General features: G+C 46.6%; 1 protein-coding gene across 1 annotated transcript in view; it reads right to left on the bottom strand.

Moving 5' to 3' along the window:
• The window catches only part of LOC130370405 (uncharacterized), a 38,470-nt gene that overhangs the window by 6,457 nt on the left and 6,806 nt on the right, over nt 1-25,207 (bottom strand). Inside the window, exons 2-25 of the mRNA XM_056576163.1 lie at nt 19,312-19,373; nt 19,175-19,210; nt 18,095-18,562; nt 17,741-17,911; nt 17,360-17,496; nt 14,771-15,267; nt 14,510-14,653; nt 12,865-14,119; nt 12,690-12,724; nt 12,434-12,595; nt 12,156-12,278; nt 11,102-11,140; nt 10,389-10,526; nt 10,180-10,288; nt 9,879-9,995; nt 8,636-8,670; nt 8,287-8,451; nt 7,941-8,075; nt 6,936-6,974; nt 6,566-6,712; nt 4,425-4,525; nt 4,289-4,312; nt 3,756-4,179; nt 48-3,446 (exon numbers count right to left, since the gene is read on the bottom strand). Coding sequence (XP_056432138.1) covers nt 48-3,446; nt 3,756-4,179; nt 4,289-4,312; nt 4,425-4,525; nt 6,566-6,712; nt 6,936-6,974; nt 7,941-8,075; nt 8,287-8,451; nt 8,636-8,670; nt 9,879-9,995; nt 10,180-10,288; nt 10,389-10,526; nt 11,102-11,140; nt 12,156-12,278; nt 12,434-12,595; nt 12,690-12,724; nt 12,865-14,119; nt 14,510-14,653; nt 14,771-15,267; nt 17,360-17,496; nt 17,741-17,911; nt 18,095-18,408 — 7,710 coding nt within the window. The 5' untranslated portion in view covers nt 18,409-18,562; nt 19,175-19,210; nt 19,312-19,373. The remainder of the gene's footprint in view (nt 1-47; nt 3,447-3,755; nt 4,180-4,288; nt 4,313-4,424; nt 4,526-6,565; nt 6,713-6,935; nt 6,975-7,940; nt 8,076-8,286; nt 8,452-8,635; nt 8,671-9,878; nt 9,996-10,179; nt 10,289-10,388; nt 10,527-11,101; nt 11,141-12,155; nt 12,279-12,433; nt 12,596-12,689; nt 12,725-12,864; nt 14,120-14,509; nt 14,654-14,770; nt 15,268-17,359; nt 17,497-17,740; nt 17,912-18,094; nt 18,563-19,174; nt 19,211-19,311; nt 19,374-25,207) is intronic.

Raw genomic sequence — 25,207 nt, 5'->3', positions numbered from 1 at the left:
CCTGAATACAAACTTTTTATCTGCATATAAGTCCACTTTTCTCTCACCTCAGTATTCAACCCGGCCTCTGATTGGTCGTCTGGAAGGGGCTCTGAAAGTGTTGGCTCCTCCCCTTCCTCCTCAACAATCTCGTCCAGAGTGACCAACGCCTGCAGTTCTTCTTCTGTGATCCCCCCCGCTCTTCTTCCACTCTCTGCCTCTCCTCCATGACCAACCTCTTCCTCATCCACCTCCTCCTCCTCCTCCTCTCCAACCTCATCTAGGGTCACCAGCCCCTCCATTCCTTCTCCCAGCTTCCTCTCCTCTTCCTCCTCTTCCTCTCTCCGCCTCTCCTCGACTGTCTGCCTCTTCCTCAGTTCTTCCTCCTCAACTGAATCGTCGGGGTAGTCCTCCTCTTCCTCACTGACCTCATCCAGACTCACCAGAGCGTTCTCCTCCTGCTCCTGGCTCTCCTTCTTCCTTCCGTCCATCACCTTCTTTGCTCCCACACCCTCGTTTACTTTGGGCGTTACGGTTTGCTCCGTGGTCTTCATCTTCTTTGCCGCTTTGTCTTCTGTCGCGGAGTCGCTCCCCGCGACCTTACGACCTCTCTCCCCCCTCCTAGGCTCTAACCCTGGCGGCTGTTCCTCCACTGGAGCCGGTTCCTCCTCGCCCCCCACCGAGTCCACCACCTGGTACAGAGGCTCCTCCCCCTGGGTGGAGTAAGCAGGCCTTCTGGGGGCTCTGGTCACTGTCGGTGCTGGGTCCCTCCGCTGGCTCCTTCTCCTAGGACCGGGGGGGTCGACGTGCTCCTCCTCATGGGGGTTGTCTTCGGTGGAGTCCACCACCTGGTACACCTCCTCCTCCTTCACCCTCTGTTGACCTTCTTTGGCGGCCATTTTGGAGGTCCCAGAGACCGCCACCTCCTCTTTCCTCCCTCGTCCACTCCTTCTCTTTCCGGCAGCAGGCTGCTCGTCACCTTGTGGCTCCTCCATGACTTGACGGGCCACCTCCTGTTCCTTCTTGACTTGCTCCTGCTTGCCGTGCGTTCCTTCAGGAGTGTCGTCAGGTACTACCTTTCCATCTTTTTCAGGCGTTGGGTCTTTGTTCGCTAGCCCCCGTCGGGGTCGTCCTGGCGCTGGCACGTCTTCCAACACGTCGCCCCCGATGGAATCCAACACCTCAAACACGGTTTCCTCTAGACTCCGCTTGCACTCCTTCCTCGTAGGGGTTTTGGCCTTCCTTCCTCTGCCCCTCGTCACGGGTGGCCCCTCCTTCACCTCCAGCTCCTCCACAGAGTCCAGTACCTGGTATGTAGCCACCTCCTCCAAACTGACCCCTTCGTCGGAGACCCTTGGTTTGGGGTTGCTTGGGGTCACTATGTCGGCCATTTGGCTTTCTTCTGCACCATCCACTTTGCCTCTCGACTTCTCTTCTGGGGCCTCCTGGGGTTTGGTCTCTTTCCTGGTTGGACCGGCCTGGTTTTCTAACGGTTCCTCTGGCTTCTTGCCGGACCCCTCTGCTACCGGGGCAGTGGGCTGCTCCTTCTTCACCCGGACGTTCTTGGCCGTCTGTTTGGTTGGCCTTCCCCTCTTCCTCCTGGTGGGGAGCTGGACTCCCTCGACCACCTCACCTTCCACAGAGTCCGTCACCTGGTATTCTACCTCTTCTTCCTTTGGATGGGGGTGACCTTGGGGGAGGGGGGCCCCGGAGGAAGGGCTTTCACCTACCCGGGGGGAGGAGGAGGCTTCCACTTCTACAGAGACTGCCTTCTCCACTGGTAGCTCCCCAGGGCTTTCCCTCTTCATGGAGGGGGTGGAGTGCCTGGTGGAGCGTCTGGTGGACAGCGGCGTGGTCGCTGGACTTGGGTGACCTCTCTTAGATCGTCGCTGTTCCATCTCAGGAGCCCCCGCCTTTACAGCGGGCCCCTTGTTGTCCGCCCCTTCAGTGGGGGCCTCGTTGCTCTGCTCCTTGTTACCCTGCTCCTCCTCTGGGGGTTCCTTGATGTTCTTCTCCACTTTGGTGTTCTGCTCCTCCTCGATGCTCTGCTCCCTGGAGTTTTGCCCCTTCTCGGTTGGCTCCTTTTTCTTAATCTCCTCCTCTGTTGGATCATTGTTACCCTGTTCCTGCTCTGTTGGATCCTTTCTACCCTGCTCGACCTCTGTGGGTTCCTTATTTCTCTGCTCCTCCTCTTTGAGCTCCTTGCTGTTCTTCTCCTTGTTGGTCTGCACCTCCTTGGTCTTCTGCTCCTCCTCTGGGGTTTCCTTGGTCTTCTGCTCCTCCTCTGGGGTTTCCTTGGTCTTCTGCTCTTCTTGGGTTTCCTTGGTCTTCTGCTCCTTCTCTGGGGTTTCCTTGGTCTTCTGCTCTTCTTGGGTTTCCTTGGTCTTCTGCTCCTCCTCTTGGGTTTCCTTGGTCTTCTGCTCTTCTTGGGTTTCCTTGGTCTTCTGCTCCTCCTCTTCGGGAGGAGATCCTTCAACACAGTCAATGAGCCGGTTGATGTCTCCTTCCTCTGTCGATGCACCGTTGAGTAAAGCATCAGCTGCCTCCGAAACTACCGATGGGGTTTCTTCATTCACAGAAGGCATTTGTTCTTCTACAATTGTCATCTTCCCCTCTTCCAAAATGGTCTCTTTGTGCTCTGGGACCTCCTGGAATGGCTCAGCTTCATTAGCGACTTTGGCCAACATTTCCTCCTCTTGGGGTTCAGAGGTCTGGCTCTCAGGGTCAGGGAGGCCTGGTGTCTCAGGCTGGACCGGGGTTTTGTGAGGCATCTCCTCGCCGCACTCTGGCCTCGAATGGAGCATCTGGTCGCTTGTCTTTTCATCACCCAGCTGCTGGTGTGTTTCATCCACCTCTACTCTGTTCTCCTTCATGTCTTCGCTGGGAGAGACGACCACATCCTTTCCTGTGAGGGTTAACTCTTGCTGGGCCTTTCTCTTCCCCTCTTCCTCCAGACATGGATCAGTGTGTAAGACATCCTTTCCTGTCAGTGATGCTGCACTTTTAAGAGAGGTCTCTGCTGCCATCATGTGGCCAGGCCTCGCCATGTCATCTTCACATACCATGGCTGCTACACTTAGTACCTCCTTCCTTGTGATTTGGGGACAGGCAGGAAGAGACTCCGCCTCCTCCGTGGCAGTGATGCGTGACCCTTCCTGGCTGGTAGGCGATGGAGTGTGTGTCGTGTCAACAGCCTCAGACACCTGGACAGGAGATTCTTCACACTTCTGTTGTGTGTTCTGTTCAGAAGAGGAAGGGACTACTCCGGCCGGAGGAGGGAGAGAAGAAGAAGTAGAAGAAGAGGAGGACTTAGGGAGATCTGAAGAGGATGAGGAGGACTTGGGGAGATCTGAAGAAGATGAGGAGGACTTGGGGAGATGTGAGGAGGACACTGTGGCTCCAGACAAGGATGAGGAATGGGCTGTCGTTGAAGAGGAGGTGGTCTTGTCGAGGTCCATTGAGACCTGCTGGTTCCAAAGAGAGGAAAGATTCTGAGCCCTGACTAGGGATGGCATTCGTGAAGATTTTAACGATTTAATCAGAGAAACAGGGAATTATCTCTTTATAATTTTGCTATAATCGTGACATCTGCAGACGATTTATATAACTAGCGCAATGAAATAACTAGCCTAAATTAATAGAAAGTGTATTTGCTTAATTTCTCCAGTACCGATAGCAGCACCAAGTCAGTTGAGTTTATCGATACTGTGGCCTTAGAACCAACACCTCAACACAGCCCCTATGCTGGAGACAAGAGAGCTAGGACGAGACCGTACCTCTCTCTGGCTTCCTTCCTGTCCACCTCGTCTCACTTCCTGTTCGACTCTGGCCTGGCGATGCTGGTGGATGGCCGTAGCAAAGAAGCGGTACATCTCCTGACTCAGGGCTGGAGGCTGGGGGCCGGAGCCCGGGAGCCCGTCCTGGTCGTGGGCTGAGGCGCCGAGTTCTGCAGGGGCCAAGGGGCTTAGGAGAGCAGGACCTGAGGGACCAGGCGCTGAGGGGCCAGGACCTGAGGGGCCAGGACCTGAGGGGCCAGGCGATGGTGGGTCAGGTGCTGGTGGGTCAGGACCTGAGGGGCCAGGACCTGAGGGGCCAGGCACTGAGGGGTCCGGTGGCGATTGGCCAGACTTTGCATGCTGGGGACTGTTGATCACTGTCCTGACATCTATATTCTGAATGCTTGACGTGAAATCGCTTACCCTGAAATAACAAAATGGTATCGTTAGATCAGCTTTCAGTGACTGTAAAAGTCTGCAACCCGAAAGATGTTGACAACGTTTCTAATCGATAAGGAGACTGAGAGACTCACGATTTCCACACTTCCCGATTTTTCCTGTAGGAGAGACCATTTATTTATTTAATATACAGACACACTCACACTCACCTATAAACATTAAATCTTATGTCGGTGTGCAAAGATGGGGGCAAGGAATGAAAACACATACACATATTGAACTGGAGTCCTCCCCTTTTTAGCATTGAGCTTCTTCAACACATTGTACGTACGGGTAATATCCCGTATTCCATTAACGATCTGGAAAACCACCTAGAGAAAGAGAGCATGTATTTGTTGTCATTGTAGGTAATGTCTCATACCCATTTACCTACCCAACAACTACCAATCTACCTCCTAAAGTGATGTAATATGCAAAATGTGTACGTATATATATATATATATATATATATATATATATATATATATATATATATATATATATATATATATATATATATATATATATATATATATATATATATATATATATATATATATATATATATATATATATATATATATATATATATATATATATATATATATATATATATATATAGAGAGAGTAGGGCTGTAACGATACGCGTATCGAAACAGAAATCGCGACACTCAAAGCCACAAACCTGTCTTGCGGTCTGAGAAGGCAGAAGCGCGATATGCCCTTTCTAACTCTCCGGTCAAATTGTCCGATTGAAATTTGCTAATAATTTGTCTAAATAATAGTCTGCTGACAGCGCCCCCTCCTATCGATGCCGTAGGTATGCGACGAGATGCCCTCTCCGTGGCTACGGAGGATTGCACTTCTCCACAGCCGTCGAAGTCCTCATATGCGATATGAACGACATTAATCCAGAGTGGGCCAAGCGCGAAAAAAATTGCCTATGTCATCCTGTCTCTATTGTTTTGTGTGATTTGACTGGCAGTTTGTCTGCTTATGGGTCGGAATGAAGCGGCCACCGATTATTGACAGGATGGGTACTTTATTCTACCGGACTCGTTCGCTTCTTCACTAGACACACGCGCTACCGCTCGCTCTCCTCGCTCGTCCACTCACTCACTGACGTCACTTACACACGCACACTGCCATTCTCGCGCACACACATATATGCTACTCACTATGCCTCGTTATTGCGACGTTCATGTTAGACGTTCATGTTTTTCCCCATCTATTGAAAGTTAGGCTATTAAACATGTTGCATTCTATACGGCCTGATTTTGTCATTATTTAAGCTACATAGCCTAATGAGAAGCGCTAATAAGGATATTCGACTAAACCAACCAAACAGTTGAGGGTTTTTGCCTACCAGCAAAAAGCATACCTCAACTGCAATCTTTGGTTATTTCTTTATTAATTTAGCTATACTTTAATATTATTCTTTCTGTTCAAATCTGTTCAGTGTTCCAAATTATTTGTTATTAAATGTTACATGAAGTTAATTGGTATATAAGTGTTGTACTTGTTTAAATAAAATGCTTTTTAAATTTAAAAAAATCGTGGGATGTATCGAACCGTGGGTCAAAAATCTTGATACAAACCGAATCGTGAGTTTGTGTATCGTTACAGCCCTAATATATAGGCATAAATTAAAATGATGACATATTGTATACCACTGGGAGGGGCTAGAACACAAGGAAACCGCCCAACTATGATCTTCTTTTGCCAACATCTCTGTGTGCCTTTGCTTCAGATCAGGGCCGCCAAATAACGGATCAACGACAAGGTTGTATCCTTCCTCCACACGACACGTACTCTTTATGTCGAAGTTGTGCCTTTTAGAAGCCCTGCTCTTATGTGACACAATATTCCACCAGGTGTGAGTGTGATTAGCCGTCACAAGCCGTTTTGAAAAAATCGACCTCTTACCCAGTGGACTGTAGCAAACATTGCTCATCTTTCCGTCATACATATAGGTGGACATGCCCACTTGTGAAGTCAGAAGAGGCAGATATTCAAAACTGCTTGTAACGGCTAATCACAGTCACACCAGATGGTATAATAGGTCACCTTTAAAATGTTTGTTTTTCAAATCCCTACAAACCCCCGCCATCGAGACAATCTTTGGGGCGAAACCTGGAGTGGGGCGTAAACAGAGACTGAAAACCAATCAGGTGAACACACACTTCACTGATGAGCGTGCATCCTTTTTTCTCCGGCTTTTGGAAGGAGGAATTTTGCTCTACACAGGTTGAACGGTTTGGCCGAAATTCATACTGTAGGTCAGATTCATACCGTAGTTTATTCTATGCTACCGTCCCCCTACCATTCCCCCAACCCTTCTACCCGTCCAGTAGGACCACAGCGAGACGTACCCGGTTGGCGAGGACTAGGCAGCTGACCCAGTTGTTGGGGCTTGTTCTTGTCAATATGTCTTTAAAGATGAACCTCAGCTCTTCTCTGTTGCAGTAATCCATCTCCTTCAGTATCAGATGGTCCTGGTGATCAGCCTTGTTACACGCCTGTAGCACAACACGGACTGCTTTACTACAACACAGACTGCTATCCCAACCCAGACTGCTACATCCCAACACAGACTGTTATCCAACACAGACTGCTATATTACAACATACTGTTCAAAGCATATACTGCTGTATCACAACACAGATTGTTAGATAGGAAAACAAACGTATACACACATAACAGTATACAAGTCTAGAAGATAGAAGATAATAAAAAACGTACAACATTGGTCCATCCCCGCAGTCTGTTGTACAATTGCAGCTGCAGAGAGAACATAAATCATCTGTTGATTAGATCACATTCATAATCTATCATGACATCACATAAATAATTTGTCATGACTAGGGATGGATCAGAATATTTGATTATTAGATTATTCGTTCCCTAGCGATGTTGTCAGAATGTTCGATTATTTGATTATTCGTTCCCAACGGCCTAAGTCGATTTTTAACAATTGGACCGTTACATTTTTTTCCCAATCAAATAAACAAGAATTAACGGACGGAACTAATGTTGGACAGGTGTCCAAGGGCATTATCGCGCTTATACCATGGTCACTTGCCATAGAAAATAAATGAAGACCATTCAATTATAGGGGGATTATTTGTCTATCTGCACGGCGGATGTGCACGCAGAATTATCGGCATAAGAAAATTTGTTTGACCGGTTGCCACGGCTATCTCCGTATGGTTAATTTGCAGTTGCGTTGTTAACTAGAGAAGTTGTCAGCTTATTGTTACATTAAACTGAAATCAGAAAACGCGGTTATAGACCCTATAGTATCTGTGGTATAAAGGCTGGGACGAATTTCAAATTATAAATGCGTACTCTTTGTGTATAAGGAATAGACCGTCGATATTCAGCCTTTACACCACAGATTCTATAGGGACTATAGTATATAACCGCGTTTTCGGATTACAGTTAAATGCATTTTTCACAATTTACAAGCTCTCGTTTTGAGGGCTGAACAGACAATTTGACTGGAACTACTTAGCAGGTAGTTGTTTTGCGTTGAAGATATTAAGTGATTTCTTGCCGATGATCCATGGCTGCCTTTGTGAATGTCGGCACACATCGAATAATCGATTATTCGTTCACACCCCCCACCGATTATTCAGCCATGAGTAATTGGAGTTATTCACATCCCTAGTCCTGACATCGCACACACTATGTCATGAAAGTACATCAACCAGGCATAATTACAGATTGTATTCTCTGTGTCTATACCTCTGAGGTGCAGGGCTTAAGATGGTCCAGGAGGAAGTGGAGGGTGAGGTCAGATCCTCCTATAGTGAACGGCTTGTGGAGGAAATCGGAGACAAACTCCTTACACTTCAAAGCGTCGTCAAAGTGGACGAAGGCCTGGAGAGGAGAGAGGAGAAGAAGAGAGGGGAGGAGGAAAGAGAAGAAGAGGGGGAGTGGAGGTAAAATAAGAGAAGGAGATAGGAGGAGACATTAGAGGATGGAAAGGAGGCAAGACGGAAAAAGAATGGCGGACAGGAGGCAAGGACAAAATAATAATAATAAGGACTTTCATGACATCCAAACACAGTTTGTGGGTGTGCGTGCGTACCCTTCTCTGCAGAGGTAGTATCACTACGGAGTAGTACACAAGGCTGATGTCCTTCTCCACGAAGTAAGGCCACACCTCATCCACGAGGTCCATGTGGCGGTAGGTGCCTAACGCCAGCCCTGTCACCATGACTACGCTCTGCCCAGTCAAATGTTTCCCCGCCCACTTCAGGAAAAAGAATCAGTTGAGATAATAAAATAATTAGAGAGAGAATGTATATAGGTGTTTGCACACTGCCTCAACAGACACTAACATCATCATTCTGAATAAAAGGTCAAATTAGGGCCTAATGGGGAATTATTTTCTTAATTGTTGGGATGCATGCGGACAGACAGACGGACCGACTCACCTCAAGGTCTTCTGGTCCGTTCACCGTCCTGTGTGCTGAGAGGTCAGACAATAGCGACGTTAATCATTAATATTAGCAGGAGTCCATACAGCCCGGTTGGCTTTCTTTATCATTATGAATCAACACACACGAGGCTGGCTGGAATGTTATAACCATAAACAATATTTGACACAGCTTCATTATCAATAAAGGGATGGTTCGCAGTAAATTCACCCTTGGGTCCTCTGCACCATGACATCCAGCCAAATACCCCCTCAGAAGCTTTTATCCCTTGATCGAACATTGGTGAAGTTAGAGTTTTCAGTCGACTTGCTTAGTACTGGCGCTAATGGAACCTGTCCTGCATCTTGTAAATGACCCCACTAATAATGCTTGGACTGTTACCACACTTCGTCAGTAGTACAAATAGGGTCTGTCCTCATAAAACGAGGCATAGTAAAGTTTGTAAGTACACCAAGAGTTTATTAACAATAACAGTGTGGGGGGGGACGTGCAACGTCTGGCCTGCAGGGGGAGCTAGTGGAGGGTTGGGAACACACCGGATCGGCTGGGGGGGTTGGACCTGGTTGCGAGCAGGTGCCCGCGATCAGGTCCAACCGTTGTTGGGACCTCTTTTATTCCATAAAGCAAACTTAAGACAGGCTCAAACTATGTCATAACGGTCGAGATCCATGCGCTTCCTGGTTCCGTCGAGGTTGAGCGCAGTCTCTGGATCTCTCTCTCTCTCTCTCAATTATTATTTAAGAATTATTTCAGTTGTCAATACATTTCTATGGAGTGCTGAATTCACTAGCTTTTTCCTTACACTTAAACTAACTTCTGAGGGGAAAAAAGCTTCTGAGGGGTTATTTGGCTGGATGGTGCAAAGGACCTAAGGGTGAATTTACCCCGAACCATCCCTTTAAGATTAAGAAACACGTGATCTTAGTTGTCATTAATAATATTAATCAATGATTTCCCCTCCAACTATCCAATAATTGAATGGTCAGTTTCAGCCTGACCATTACATTAAGACTTTTTTTTGCTTTATATTCTGTTGATTATGTTTAAGTTAAGTGTTATTAAGGTAGCCAGCAAAACAGAGCGAAACAAAGTACCTCACACATAACCATGGGTAACAATTTCAATAATAATCAGCAATTCAAAAATTTTTTGAATTGCTGGGGTCAAATGGAGCCCGAGGATAAAAAGATGTCAGTCCACTTGAAGATCAGAGAACAACATGGATAGTTAGGGGTCTCACCAGGGGTGTAGAACTGGGGGGACAGGGTGGGATAGAATACGGTCTGGGTGAACAGCGTAATCAAGAACGCATCTTCACGCCGTGCCTTGAAGAGTTCATATACGTCTTGGTCGAGGCCTGGGGACACACACACACACACACACACACACACACACACAGTCGAGGATTGATATCTACAGTGTGGAGACAGTGGTTAGAGTAGAGGATGCTATCTGCAGTGTGAAGACATCAACAAGAGCATGAGGTTTAGGTGGGATGCTGTTGCATGGTGTCCACTAGGTGGTGCTGTTGTATCACGTACCAGGACGCGAGAAACGGATTCTCCATCTCTTAGACTTTGACGGCCGAAATTTGGACAGCCAGACACCGAATCGGTCTGCATCCTCCACCGTGACGAATTCTACAAATATCTACAAACGAGCGCGCACACAGACACACACACCAAAATGTTTCAGGTTGCCATTTGTTAAGCAAATTAGGTAGAACAGATCAGGAAGTGCATGTTTGTACCTTGCCAATCAGCGGCAGGTAGTGCCTGACTCCTCCGGTCTGTCTGAGGCCTTCATTGAAGGCCAACATCCAGTAGTTGTTAACAGGAATGTTGCTGATGTACACCAGTCTGTACTCCAATGTAGTCTCATCATAAAGCTAGACCACAGGAAGTAGACATTCAACACCTGGGCTGGATTCCAATAGTATTGTTTAGAGTGATTTGACTTGTGCCTCCTATCAAAATCTGAAGATGTTTCTTCAATCACCATTGTGCCAAACTTCAAAACCCTTTAAGCGGCTCTACAAGATTCATTGGACAATGAGTGGGTCTTGAGGGTACATCAGGGTATAGTCAAAGGAAGTGTTTCAGATTCCTCCAGTACCTCATTGGATTCGGTAATAAAGCCAGAACCTTTTCCGGACAAGCACGATGTTTACCATATTCCGGCTGATCACACCACCTTACAGACACAGGTGACTGTATTGATCCCGGATGAAGTTCATCTCAAAATAAAGTGCCACCAAATTGCACAGGTCCTCTGGTTCCAATACATAACAAAAAATTGACTCACACACTTGGTAGTGGGAGGAGTTAAGAGTTTGATGGCCACTGAGATGAGAGATTTCCTGTGGCGCTCTGTGGAACTTATCACTTTAACAAACATGATTGCTATGACTGAAGGTTGTGATTGTCCCAGATCGCAGTGGGAGTGTGGGTGTGTGCGTGTCACCTTTTCACTCCAGCGCAGAAGATGTTTATAGAAGTCGATCTGAAAGGCAGTGAGGGGTCATTACCAGGGTGACAGTGCCTCCACTAAACGACAAACATCCTCCACTAACAAATTCAGTTTTTCGAAGTATCACTACTGTCCCTCTCCATTGTTGAAAGCTTTTGCATTCAATCTTGCATATATACTGTAGGGGTGGGAATCTTTTGGCAACTCACGATTCGATTCCGATTATGAGGTCAACGATTCGATTCTGAAGCGATTATCGATGCAATATTTTTTTTTATGTACATTTCCATGCTTGATTTTCAAAAAAATATATATACATCTAGGTTTGCTACGTTTGCTAATGACTTCCTACTTTTGTGATGATCATTAAAGACAGATGAATTAACTTATCTAATATTTCATAAGAGAGAAAGCTTTTGTCACAAATATGACTTTCTATGAACAATGCAATAATCAATGCAGCTTGCATTATAACACAATATGAAGCATGAAAAAAAAAGGTTTCAGTTGTATTTTCCTTCGAATCTTTAGTTTCTATGTCATTAAAGGAAAAGCTGCTCTTGAGTTGGTAGGAGTTCTTGGGTCTGGCTGTGAGTTTGCGCGCATGCTATGCGTAGGCTGAATCGCAATCGTGCCAAGACATATCAGATTGGCCAATGCACACTGAAGATAAATTCAATAATTAAAAATTTACAAAAACTATCCCTCTCTGGCGAACAGAATGTTGCAGCAGGCAAAATAATTCTGATTATTGATTTATCTGCATCGAGACAATCGTTCAAGCGAGAATCGCGATGTATCGAAGAATCGATTATTTTCCCACCCCTAATATACTGTACATATAGCTACAGGCTGCCAATAGCCAGATTTTCTAGACTATAGAATGATATAAAATACTGTAATTATATGTTACAAGCAAGAAAAACAGGGGCCGGTCTCTGTGGAGATGGGGGCTTTGTTACGTCAGATTAAGCACACATCAAATAGTTTCAAGACCTCCATTGATTCAGAGAATGCAGTTTTCCCGTGCGTGTATTTGTGTGTTTACCGGAGATTTGAGGGCGTTCTCCTTCAGAAGGTGACAGCGGACAGTTTTGGAGTTCAAGGAGGCTCCCATCACCAGCGCCTCCATCAGGGCTGCCACCTTTTTGGCCGTCATGGATACAAACGCCTGGACACACAAAGCAGTCGGCATCACTAAAAGAACAACGATGGCACTGATGCCCTGGACACAAATAAACAAACTGTAACGGAGACCATCAGTGCGGTACAAAGTGACATGGTTGCAGGTTTAAAGTAGAATGTATGTTTATGTTTCAACTTTACCGTGCAGTTTTCAGGAAGGATGAAGCATTTGTCATTTTGGACGTTGCCAAACTTCTCCAAAACTTTTGTGAGGGCTTGTGAAGACCAGCTGGAAGCATTACATTCCATCTCTGGCAGATCAGTCACCATTATGGTGGCACCACTGGTGGCGTAGGGTAGGAACTATATGGAGAGAGAGCGGCGAAGAGACCAAGGTTAATTATTTGCCGTGTGTGCTTGTGTGAGTATGTGTGTTTGATGCCGTTATTAGACCTACATCCTTCCATTTCCAACACCGAACATCCAGACATTCTGTTAAAATGACAGACAGAAAATAAGCGCTGTAAAAAGTCAGCAAGGTCATGGTCAAATTCTTTATTATATGCCGAAATCTAACACCGGGCTTGAGGTACTTATTGATTGGAGAATGATTGGGGTTGGTAGATACTCACGAATTGATTTGAGGAAGAGGACTGTGGGGAAAACTTTGGCAACCAGAGATGGAGGGGCCACCGGTTGTACAGGCATTGTCCCTGTGTCGCCTTGCATGTCAGTGTTGTTGCTGAGCTCGATTGCCTTGTTGTCAGGCGTGGGTGTTATGTTGCTGGAAGTGGGCGTCTTGTTTTCAGACATGGTTGTCGTGTTGCCGGTTGTGGTCGTGTCGCCGCCAGGTGTGATCGTTTCGTTAACGGGCGGGGCCATCTTGTTGCCGGGCATTGTTGTGCTGCCAGGCACAGTCGTTGAGTTGCTTGGCATGGTAGTCTTCTTGACAGGCGTGTCTGTTGTGTTGTCAGGGATTGCGGCCTCGTTGCCAGGCATAATTGGTCCTGTGCCAGACAGGGCAGTCTTTTTACCAGTTTTGGCTGTGTTGTTGCCGGGTGTGGTCACCTTGTTGTCAGGCGTGATTGTTGACTTGCTGGGAGTAGGCGTCTTATTGGCGTGCATGGTTGTCTTGTTGCCAGGCGTGGTTGTCTTGTTGCCAGGGATGGTAGTCGTGTTGCCAGGGGTGGCCTTCTTGTTGCCAGGGGTGGCCTTGCCAGGGATGATAGTCGTGTTGCCAGGTGTGGCCTTCGTGTTGCCAGGTGTGGCCTTCTTGATGCCAGGCGTGGCAGACTTGTTCCCAGGCGTGGCAGTCTTGTTGCCAGGCGTGCTCATCTTGTTGCCGGGCGTTGTTGTGCTGCCAGGCACAGTCGTTGAGTTGCTAGGCATGGTAGTCTTCTTGACAGGCGTGGCTGTTGTGTTGTCAGGGATTGCGGCCTCGTTGCCAGGCATAATTGGTCCTGTGCCAGACGGGGCAGTCTTTTTACCAGTCGTGGCTGTGTTGTTGCCGGGTGTGGTCACCTTGTTGTCAGGCGTGATTGTTGACTTGCTGGGAGTAGGCGTCTTGTTGGCGTGCATGGTTGTCTTGTTGCCAGGCGTGGTTGTCTTGTTGCCAGGGATGGTAGTCGTGTTGCCAGGTGTGGCCTTCTTGTTGCCAGGCGTGGTTGTCTTGTTGCCAGGCGTGGTTGTCTTGTTGCCAGGCGTGGTAGTCGCATTGCCAGGTGTGGCCTTCTTGTTGCCAGGCGTGGTCCCCTTGGTACCGAGCGCAGTCGTCTTGTTGCATTGCACGGCTTTCTGTGTCACAGTGATTGGATTTCCACCAATCTTCAGCTCCGTAAAGCCGAGCAAGGCATGAGCAGCAGCTTCTTGTAGAAAGTACACCGTGGCCTAAAGACACAGGCATACAAAGCACATCTTTTCAGGAGCCACTCATAATAACGCTGCGGTGTGTGTGGATGTTTGGAGCTCTGTCTGAGCAGTGGTTAATTTTAGTGTCTGTGGCCGAGTGAGGGTAAAGCTTCTAAGCGTAACATTTCAAATACAACTTTAAAAAACAACGGTAAAAAAATAAAAGTATCACGAGTTGTTGCATCCGTTGTAACATCCTTTGTAGAATAACAGCTCAAAAACACTTTGATCTCACCATGTTTAATTCCACCTTAAACTGTGGGTTCATGTTCACTTACACTTTTAGTGGAAATATGTCATGGGTCTGGTTCAGTCCCAACAAAATATACTCTGACTTCAGGAGTTAAACTACAAGGGGTTAGCGCTCACCTCTTGTCGCTGTTGCGCCACAGAAATGAGTCTGCTTTTTCCGAACTTCTCTACAGCGGAGAACACCTGCTGCTGGGTGACCGTGGAGGGAAGCCCAGACAGGAGCAGGGGAGGATGGGCCGGTACAAATCCCAGGAGACCCGACTACACCCAGAAGACAGAGTTATACACAGATACACGGAAAGAGACGAGGACGCAGAGAAAAGAAAACATGAGATTCAAGTGTGAAAGACGGAGGGTGAAAACTACTCAACTACTCACCCCTGGAGGTTTTGCAGATTTAGTTGGTACACTCTTCTTAACCAGCACCTTCTTGATTACCTTAACAGAGGAAGAGGACAAAGGTGGTTCATTCCCTCCTTTGGTCAAAGAAGTGGATGCCTGCTTCTGTTCATCTCTAGATGAGGAAGAGGAGGATGGCTTCTTCTCGTCTCTAGATGAGGAGGATGACTGCTTCTGTTCATCTTTAGATGAGGAGGAGGAGGATGGCTTCTTCTCGTCTCTAGATGAGGAGGATGACTGCTTCTGTACATCTCTAGATGAGGAGGAGGAGGATGGCTTCTTCTCGTCTCTAGATGAGGAGGATGACTGCTTCTGTTCATCTCTAGATGACGAGGAGGAGGATGGCTTCTTTTCTTTAGATGAAGCAGAGGATGATGATGAAGCGGCCTTCAGCTTGGCCAGCTCTGCCAGCAGCACTGGGGCCAGAGACTGGACCACAAGCTCTAGACTGGAGGAGCCAGTGAAGCTCTGGACACCTTGAGGAGAGGAGCGGGAGAAGGAGAGGAAGACAACAGGGGGAAGAAGAGGAGATGGAGAGAAAGAGAAGAAGTAGAGAGGAAGAGGAGAAGAGGCGTGACGATCAGAGGAAGACGGGCAAGAAAGACAGAAGAAACATTTCATTAAAGGTCCCATGACATGCTATTTTATGTATTCTTTAATATAGGCATTAGTGGGCAACTAACACAGTATTCAAAGACGTTCCCGAAATTCAGCCGTGGTGCAGAGTTACAGCCACTCCGAGCCAGTCGCACATTGAGCTTCCCCCAAATGCGCTGTTTCGGTGGGCGTGTCAAGGAGGAGGGTGGGGGTGTGGCCCTGAGCAGCTTGCAGCCACGGTACCATGCGCTCTGTTTACAGTGGATGTATCTCAATGGCGAGGCGCACACAGCCTTTAGCCGTGTTCTGTAAATATTCTAGAACACACGGGAGTCCTGGAGCTCTATATCTAAATATTATCATATAGCCTACACAGATATCTATATCATATAATATATATTATCACGGCCAAAAGCTGTGTGAGCCGATATTATGAATCTCAAACGACCGCGTTGGGTTCTCCGACGTTCCTGGTTCTTCAACGTCCACATCAATGTGAATACACACACTGTAACGCAAGTGTTTCTTGTCGGTTCTTTGACGTGTCTTGTATTTCCACATGGTTGAGAAGGAATTGGGGGAAAGGAACTTTGGTTTGACTCGCTGAAGTACATGAACTGCGACATGCCGCCGGTTTCCGCGAGGCACCATCGCCCGGCAGCGGGCAGCCGGCAGCAGGCAGCGTGCGGTTCAGTCGACTTCAGGTTGATGTGAAAGTGGAAGAACCAGAGACGTCGCAGAACCCGACAGTCGTTTGTGATTCATAATATCGTCTGGAGGTGCACACAATATGTTATATGATATCTATGTATTATATGATATTATTTAGATATAGAGCTCCAGGATTAACGCAAGTGTTGTACACTTCCTTGTTATTTGGATAACCGTTCTGCTGTTGGTGCGATGGCGCATAACACGTCGGACTCTCGTCTCTGGTATTTCTACAACGAGACTCGTATTGGGGGTTATCTCACCCATCTCAGTTCATGTTCTTGAGGGAGTCAAAGCCAAAGTTCCTTCCCCCCAATTCATTCTCAACCTTGGCTGAGATAACCCCCAATACGAGTCTCGTTGTAGAAATACCAGAGACGAGAGTCCGACGTGTTATGCGCCATCACACCAACAGCAGAACGGTTATCCAAATAACAAGGAAGTGTACAACACTTGCGTTACAGTCCTGGAGCTCTATATCTAAATAATATCATATAATACATAGATATCTATATCATATAACATATTGTGTGCGCCTCCAGACGATATTATGAATCACAAACGACTTTGTCGGGCTCTGCGGCGTCTCTGGTTCTTCCACTTTCACATCAACCTGAAGTCGACTGAACCGCGCGCTGCCTGCTGCCGGCTGCCCGCTGCCGGGCGATGGTGCCTCGCGGCAACCGGCGGCATGTCGCAGTTCATGTACTTCAGCGAGTCAAACCAAAGTTCCTTTCCCTCAATTCCTTCTCAACCATGGCTCAGATAACCCCCACGACAGTCTCGTTGTGGAAATACAAGACACGTCAAAGAACCGACAAGAAACACTTGCGTTACAGTGTGTGTATTCACACACACACACATGTGGCGCTCGCACGGTCGAGTCTCATTGGCGGGCCAACGTCTCTGGGCGGGCCAGGCAGAGTAAGGGGAGGAGCTGAGATTCCTGATGACGTCATGAATATAGACATTCCAAATCAGCGCGCTTGAGCCTCCGTTTTTTCAAAGGCGAGCAGAACAGCTAGTGCTAGTTTTACACCAAACGCTTTAGCCACTGGGGGACCATAGGCAGGCTAGGGGAACTCATATTTATGTTAGAAAACCTCACAAAGTGAGATTTTCATGTCATGGGACCTTTAATGTAAGTACTATGAAAATTACCCATAAGGTTAACTGTGCGTAAAGAATAATTCATTCCCTCTCCTGGCTTATCCACGAGGTCCTCTACCTGTAACTCTCCCTCCATTACTGGTCTCTTACCAGAGGATTCCAGTAGTTTCCTGGCCAGCTGTTCTACGCTGGTCTCCTCTTGTCTGCGACCCGAAGACCTCCCATCGTGACTGCGCGACCGTCTTCGCTGAGAGGAGGGGTGCGGGGATCGAGACCCAGAGCGTGACCTGGGAGAATCAAGATCACCATAAAAACTTAGACCATCGGTTTAACAACTATTACTTATTACTGTGAAATGTATTACCGCTTCATTCACTAATAATATCAAGAAATAAATATTAACCTTGTGTTGATGTCACTACTTTACACTTACACGTGGTTTTGATTGGTAACGAGTGGTAAGTCGGTTACTGTTTCTATGGTTACTAGTGAACCATAAAACAATTCAAAGAAACAAGTAACCCAACACACCTGCGGTTGGGTCTGGTAACACGTGCATGTCGGGGCGATCGTGACCCCCGACCCCTTCGTGGGGACCCAGAGCTTCGCCTAGAACTCCTGGCTGGTGAGGACGGCCTTTTGCCACGGTAACGGTCGGAGCTGGGGGAGGAGCTTGACAAGGAACGGGAGCGGCTTCTACGGCTGGTTAATGAGAAAGAAGGAACCAATCACGTGAAAAGGTGAGGTGGAAGGGCCAGACAGGAGGTCTTATTATCATTATCAGCTTGATTTCAATCATGTATATTATTAAAGTCAGTGAGTATGAAGGATAGTGCGGATGCATTTGATGAACTACACCATTGAGATTGAAGGAATCACGGTTACCTGTGGATAGGTCTGGAGCTACGGGGTGAGCTAGCTTTACCGCTGGTTCGCTTCCAATCTGGGGACCGCAATCTCGCTGGCGACGTTGACCTCTTTCTTGAACTCGACCGCTTCCTTCCTGAAGACTTTGACCTTGACCTCTTCGTCTGTGGGGACCTTGTCCTCTTCCTCCGTGGAGACCTGGACCTCTTCTTCCGTGGAGACCTTGACCTCTTCGTCCGTGGAGACCTTGACCTCTTCGTCCGTGGAGACCTCGATCCTTTCCTTCCTGAAGACTTTGACCTTGATCTCTTCCTCGGTGGAGTCCAAGACATGAGTGCTTCCAAAGTGCTCCTTGGCAAGGGAGGGGCAGAGTTTGACGGGCCAGGACCTCCATGGCTGATTGCCTGTAGACTGGGCCTGGAACTCGGGGAGGAGGCGGGGACTGCGGTTGTCGTGGGGGGTTGCTGGGATTCTTCAGGGGCTGAGCTAAACGAGGAAGACAAGCAGACATACAGTAATGTCAAATACGGCTAAGCTTTGAGTGATTTATTCTCATTGTTTGATGTTTGTCGTCATGTACTGCCCATCATTGACACATTTGTTCAAGCAGAAAACATTCCCATTCAGTCACACCTATTAAAGCTGCGGTAGGCAATTTATTCTAGCATCTTCCCCTTAACATATTTCTGGAAATTCTCAGCAATCAGAAAAAAAAAAAAACTCTGTGGCTTTTCTGTAATAAGCCTGCGTGATCAATTCATTTTGGCCAGATTATAATGATGCGATGCGCCAACTGTCTTGTCGACCTACCTAGATTTGCACTCTGCCTGTGCACAAGGCAAGGCAGACCTGTTGCTAAAGCTAATGAGCTAGTCGAGGGTTTTTGGGGAGGGGAGGGGGCCTGTAAGGGGAGGGGTGGCATATTTTTCGTTTGTACGCCTTTAAATGGACGTTTATTCTTGCTTGTTCTCCAAACACTTTAATTCAGACATTTCACTTATATCTCCTTACTCTAGTTACTGTTCTCTGATTGGTTCTACACACACACACACACACACACAAAAAAGGGTGTTTGAGACTTATGTTAGGGGAACTTACTCAAGTGAAACTGTATCCGGCTCCCATTCAGAATACCTGGACAAGAAAAAGCACATCATGCCTCCAAACATCAGACTCCAACCACCAACATTGAGGACAACAGCTTTTTGTCTAGTTTGAGTATGAGGTTTACTGACTGTCTGCGTAGAAGTCTGCAACCGGCAAGGTGGACTATGTGATTCCTGTGTTCTAGCCAGTCCTGAAGGAAACACACACAGGAAGTGATTACGTTTAAAGGCGTGTATGCGCGTCTGCGTAAAGTCCATCCTTTTATATCAACACAAATTTTTCCGGGATGTTTTATTGCACACATATTTTATACACTTATTGCAGGGAACACATTCTTTATAATAAAGCACCTTACCTGCAGGAGTAAAAAAAAAAAAAAGACTGACTATGGCAAATCTTAGGAAAAAAATAAATATATACACAAGACTACAACCAGTGTGTGTGTGTGTGTGTGTGTGTGTGTGTGTGTGTGTGTGTGTGTGTGTATAAAGGCTTAACTGCAGCTCTTCACAAACAAGCCAGACGGTGATAATGAAAAGATACATATGTATGAATCTGAATTGCGTCTTTTGTACTGAAATTAATGTACTGAGAAATATTTGTCAAACATTGACTCAACATACAAGATGTTATATCCCCAAGAAAAGTAAAATAAAGACTTTAAGAGGTTTTAAATTTGTGTTTTCATTGTTGTCTTCAAGATTTTGGAACATGCCAAACATCCTAAATAATCAAACTAAATATCATTAAAAAGAAATATTACAATTATTAAATATAGTTACACACAACCATAGCGGGGTCCGTCCAACTGTATGACAAGCATGGTGGCCTAATGGATACATGATAGTATACATTGTTTGATGTAATGTAAAGAATAAAGACACGCCTCACAGAATGGTTGGTGGAGGTTGGACCTGAACCACCCCTGGTCATGAGGCAGAGGCAAAACCACGACACAACAGGGACATATTGACTGGGTAAGGCAGACAAGACTATACTTTAAGAAGTACAAGTCTTCCATATGTGGCGGTATGGTGAGCTTCATCGGTATTGTACTGTAATTAGCATTGGTAGGCCTTAAAAACTGGTTTACCGGAAGTAAACCTATCAAAATAATCACCAACCATTGTTCTAAAGTGTACCGTGTTAAAATCCATCGTCAAAGGGGACGTTTGCGAAATGACGTGTGAACCACTTTAAGGCCCTGCCTACGATGGAGAGAGGCCGCGGTTCAAGACGGCAAAATGCATCCAATTTTATATTTTTAAGATATAGACTTGAAATTTGGCATGGGTATACTATGGAATCTCCTCTTTGTAGCCGTATTTGGCAGCCAAGGCCAACATTTTATGAAATGTTACACCTGTTTAAACATCGGAGATATCCATAGATTTCACTTTAAAATATGTGGATCTCCCGTCTTTGGACTTATCGCTATGAATTTATCACCATATACTGTAGTCCCACCACAGTCATCTGGTACATGTGTGCCGAGTTTACAGCTTTTACCATTACCGGCAGCAAATCTGGAAAGTGTTGGCCTGTGGTCAAGTTGTGGTCACTGCACTTTATCCAAATGGTCTGACCATATGGGATGCAAAGTGGCTTGAAAGTTGCTCATGACTAATGGTGCATGTTTAACAAGTTTCATGCATATTGCACTTTCCCAGCGGTAATAGCAGCCAGTTGAGAATTTGGCACTTACAGTGCATTTTATAGCACCACCAATATTAAGATTAAAAAATATATATTACCAACGAATACAATAGGGTTCCTACGTTTTTTGACTTTCACATACATTCACAACAAATAACAACCAAATATCCGTCCAATGAGGGTTCTCCTTGATTGAGGTGAGCAGCTGTCTCTCAGTACCATGATGGCCCAAACCAGTCCATCCACGATGGGCACTGCGTGGCATCTCCAGTTGCTGCTTGATGGAGTTCACAACGTTGTCAAAGGAAGTTCTTGAAACCAGGAAATGAAATTTAACCCGAGTTCACCAGTACTGGAATGTCGATTGCCCAATCACAATTCTTGTTTCCACAAAGTTAACTGAAGTTAAACTTTTGTACCAACCCTTCAACAAACATGTTTTTCAAGCAGGGTAACGCACTACAAAGTAACACTTTACCCCATGTTATTAAATAAATACGTTTACTTTTCTAAATTTTTAAGTCCCAGACAGACCTGCACCATTTTGCATCAAACATCGAGTACAATATATCTTAAAAAAACCTTCACCGATCTGCGATAACTTTTAAGACAAGCGAAACACCCGTAGATGGCAATGTCCCGGTTAGCTCCTTATTCTTCGAGGAATGTCACAAGAGCTTGAAAAGGAGGAAGAGTGAATATTCCTGCCCAATGCGCACATTTGCCAAAGCGGGACATTGACAATATCTTGTGTTTCAGTCAAATTTTAAATTAATATTTTGATGACTTTTGCAAATAATTGGATTATTGCCTCAACATAGCAACAAACTCAGTCATATTGGTGAGTAGAGAACGTTTCTTTAACAGATATTTGCTACTAGACCCTAGCCTTTAATACCGTTGTTAAGGAATGGCAAAGGAGTTTCCATTTTTTTGGTATCGCAAAAGTAATCAAACAAGTTAATTCTTAATTTCAGTAATCTCGCTAAGTAACAACTTAAAGTGTATGGGAAACTAGCTCCCAAAAGGTGCGATAAAAAACACCACTGATGTACTCACCTTCATGCCAAAACAAGGTTTGTTACAGAGACTACAGTTGTGGGGGAAAAGTTCAGGTTTGACACCCATGTAGTCGCTGATCATGGCCGCCGTCGGCACTCTCTTGTCTGCTGGCTTGACTGGCGGAGGTCTCTGGATGGATTCATCAGATGCTGGAGGGGGCCCCTGGTTCGTAGGGATGGACCTGGGAAGTGGCCCTGGATTGGTGGCTGGAGCTGGTCTCCGACTTGTATTCCCAGGTCCTGGAGCAGGTTTGTGACTGAAAGTTCCTATTCCTGGTGCTGATTTTTGAATGGTAGTTCCAACGCCTGGAGCGGGACTGTGACTGGTACTTCTGGGGCCTGGTGCTGGTCTCTCACTCTTAGTTCCAGTACCTGGAGCTGGTCTGTGACTGGTAATTCCGGCTCCCAGAGCTGCTTTTTGACATCCTGAAGACGCCACATGATGAGCACCGGAATTCCTCTTGGGTATGATATTGGTGGCAGTAGGTTTAGCAACAGGTGCTACTGGCTGCAACGCAATAGGTTCCTTCTGTGGGGAAGCGACGGCAGTCTGGATGGACTGGGTGGCTGGCCTTTGGCTCAGGGAAGCCTTCACACTTGGTAATGGACTGTAAACAGGAGAACAGATGTTGGATCTCTGTGAACCATTGGAGAACACTGGAACACTGGGTATGGCTGGTGCTGCATCCTTTGGTTGAGTGTCCCGCATTTGGCTCATATAACTCCCTCTGTGGTGTCCTCCATCCTTTTCTTCTTCACGGAAGCCTGAGGTATATGTACGAGTGTGTCCGTATTCAATCACTTTACTTGGCTGCTGAAAGGTAGGAGGAGCTTGCGCCTCACGCTTTACTTCGGCCCCGGACGCCGCCCTGGTTTCTGGGGCACGCTGGCTGCCTTGAGCCTGGTGGCCCGTGCTTGACTGAGTGGCAGCCGATGAGTTTTTTGCCTTCTTTTGGCGGATGTCTCGCAGCAGGTAGGGTAGGTTGGCGGGAGAGAGCTGGTCTTCTGGGTAGGCACAGAGTTCCTCCAAGTCTTCTTCCTGAAGGTCGAAGCGTTGGAGGATGTCCATGGCTGAATTACAGGTGAATCTGGTCTGGTTGTCATCAGCCTCTCTTGAGGTGGAAGGATGCTCATAGGCCAGTGACGATCGAGGAGACGGTGCAGAATCTGCTGATGCCGTAGAAGGCCTGTTGCTGCTAACATGTTCATCACCACTTGAATAACGGGAGACTTGATATCGCTCAGAAGATTGGGAGTAATGTGATGGGGGAACGTTTGTTGCAGTGGGAGAGAATGAAGTGGAGTGATAATTGCTTGTTTGTTGGCCCGAAGTCCAATGCCAATTTGGGGCACCACTTGGCATCGTTTCTGAATATCTAGAAAACTGTCCATCGGAGATGGGCGGTGATGATCTATAGCCAGTGGGCGCCAAGTCCAGAGATCCCTGAGGCCAAGCAGGTGTATGAGTATTCTGGTCTGGCACCGGCTTCTTTAATATCGATTGGAGGCCTGCTTCCTGTCGGGCTCTTTTGATGTGGACATCAATGGAACTCTCCAATTCAGTGGTTGGCTTACTCTGAACAGGGATAGAGCCCATAGACCCAGGGTGCATCGATGGGTACATGTGGCTGGGATTCATAGAGGTTCCGGCGTAGACACCATAAGGTGCATGGGTAGAACCAGGGACCATGTGAGAAGGCGCTCCAACATTTCCAGGGCCTACGTGGGCACTTGGAGGTTGGTAGGGCTGATGTGGGGAATCCTGGCTCTCAGGGGAATATGGGTTATACAGATCGTGGGACATGTTGGCGACCTTCAGAAGGCTGGTTGATGGGGTGAAGGGGCTGGTGCTGATACAAAGCAGGGTTGTTGGAGACAGACGTTGAGGAAACCCTTCTGCTGCCAGCAGCAAGAGAGCTGCTAATTTCAGTCAGAGCTAGCTTGGTCTTCATCTGCGCCAAATGAAAACGAGCTGTCTGCTGGCCAATCGGGAGAGAGCTCCCGTGGAGCCCCTCCAATCAGGGGGCTTAGAGCGGCCCGGCGGCAGACTAGGGTCCAACAAACCAAAGCTGAAAATGGTTAGAAACAAAAAAAATAAGGTTATACAGATGGATAACATGTTGACATTTTAGGATCAAGTTATCGTCGTCATCAGGGGCCTCTGGTGAATGGATCCAAACTGGTTTCCCCGGACCGATCAGGAACAGTCCAATTAGCCACCTCCGAGTTAGCGCAGTCACAGCTCCCTGTTGCAGGTAGGAATTGAAGACATACATGGCACGAGCAACATACATTCTGGTGGTAAAGCATTGAGCTAGCAGGAGGGATGTGAGCTCCTGCTTCTTTATTTGGTAAATACGGAATGAATTGTACCCAAAAGCAAAAAACTTCATACGACCATTGACATTGCATGCATAGGAAATTGTTCAAATGAAAGTGGGGAAGCAGATGGAACAATGAACAAGTTGATGGGGAACCGTCAAGTTATGCTATTTTCAAAATAGCTTCTTACGGGTGCTATGAATAATAATAATAAAAAAAAACATCCACAGTAAGGTAGGTGTTGCAGACCACGTCTTCGAAGCAGAATCTCTTAAATAAGAAAATAGCCATTGGTGACATCTTCCCTTTAGCATGTTTTTTTAAATGTGATTGTAATAATCCGATCATGCCAGGGCGCAGTAACTCTCATAAACCGCTAGACACTCGAATCTTACTGGTGATCGCGTTTTGTGCTGACTGCGACACAGCTAATTCAGCGTGTGAATATCTTTTGAACATCCAATTGCTTTTTAACTTGAACCAAAAAAAAAAATCAGCAGATTTACCAGGAATACGTCTTTCAAAAAAAGTGGAAAGTGAGTCAACCATGCAGGGGGACAGCCAGCGCTTCAGGAGCAGTCAGGGTGAGGTGTCTTGCTAAAGGGACACGTAGACACTCAGCTTGGAGAACCCAGGGATCGAACCAGCGACCTTTCTGGTTACCAGTCAACCCACTCCACTAGGGCTGGGCGATTAATCTAATTATGATCGCAAATTCGATTTAGCGTCAAATGATCACAAAACTAACATAAGCAGGTTGTTTTTTTTAATGTTTTATAGAAAGGGCGGAACAGCTGGATACATATCTGTATATTATTTTAGATTGGAACATTTTCTTTTTGACCATTTTGTGTAATTGGTAAGGTTTCAAACTCAAAAATAATCGTTTGAATAATCGTGATTTCAATATTGACCAAAATAATCGTGATTATGATTTTTCCCATAATCGAGCAGCCCTACGCACTACTTCCTGAGCAATCATCGC

The sequence above is a fragment of the Gadus chalcogrammus genome, chromosome 17 (genome assembly GCF_026213295.1).
Source record: "Gadus chalcogrammus isolate NIFS_2021 chromosome 17, NIFS_Gcha_1.0, whole genome shotgun sequence".
NCBI lineage: Eukaryota > Metazoa > Chordata > Actinopteri > Gadiformes > Gadidae > Gadus > Gadus chalcogrammus.
This window is presented reverse-complemented; position numbering and strand designations above follow the sequence as displayed.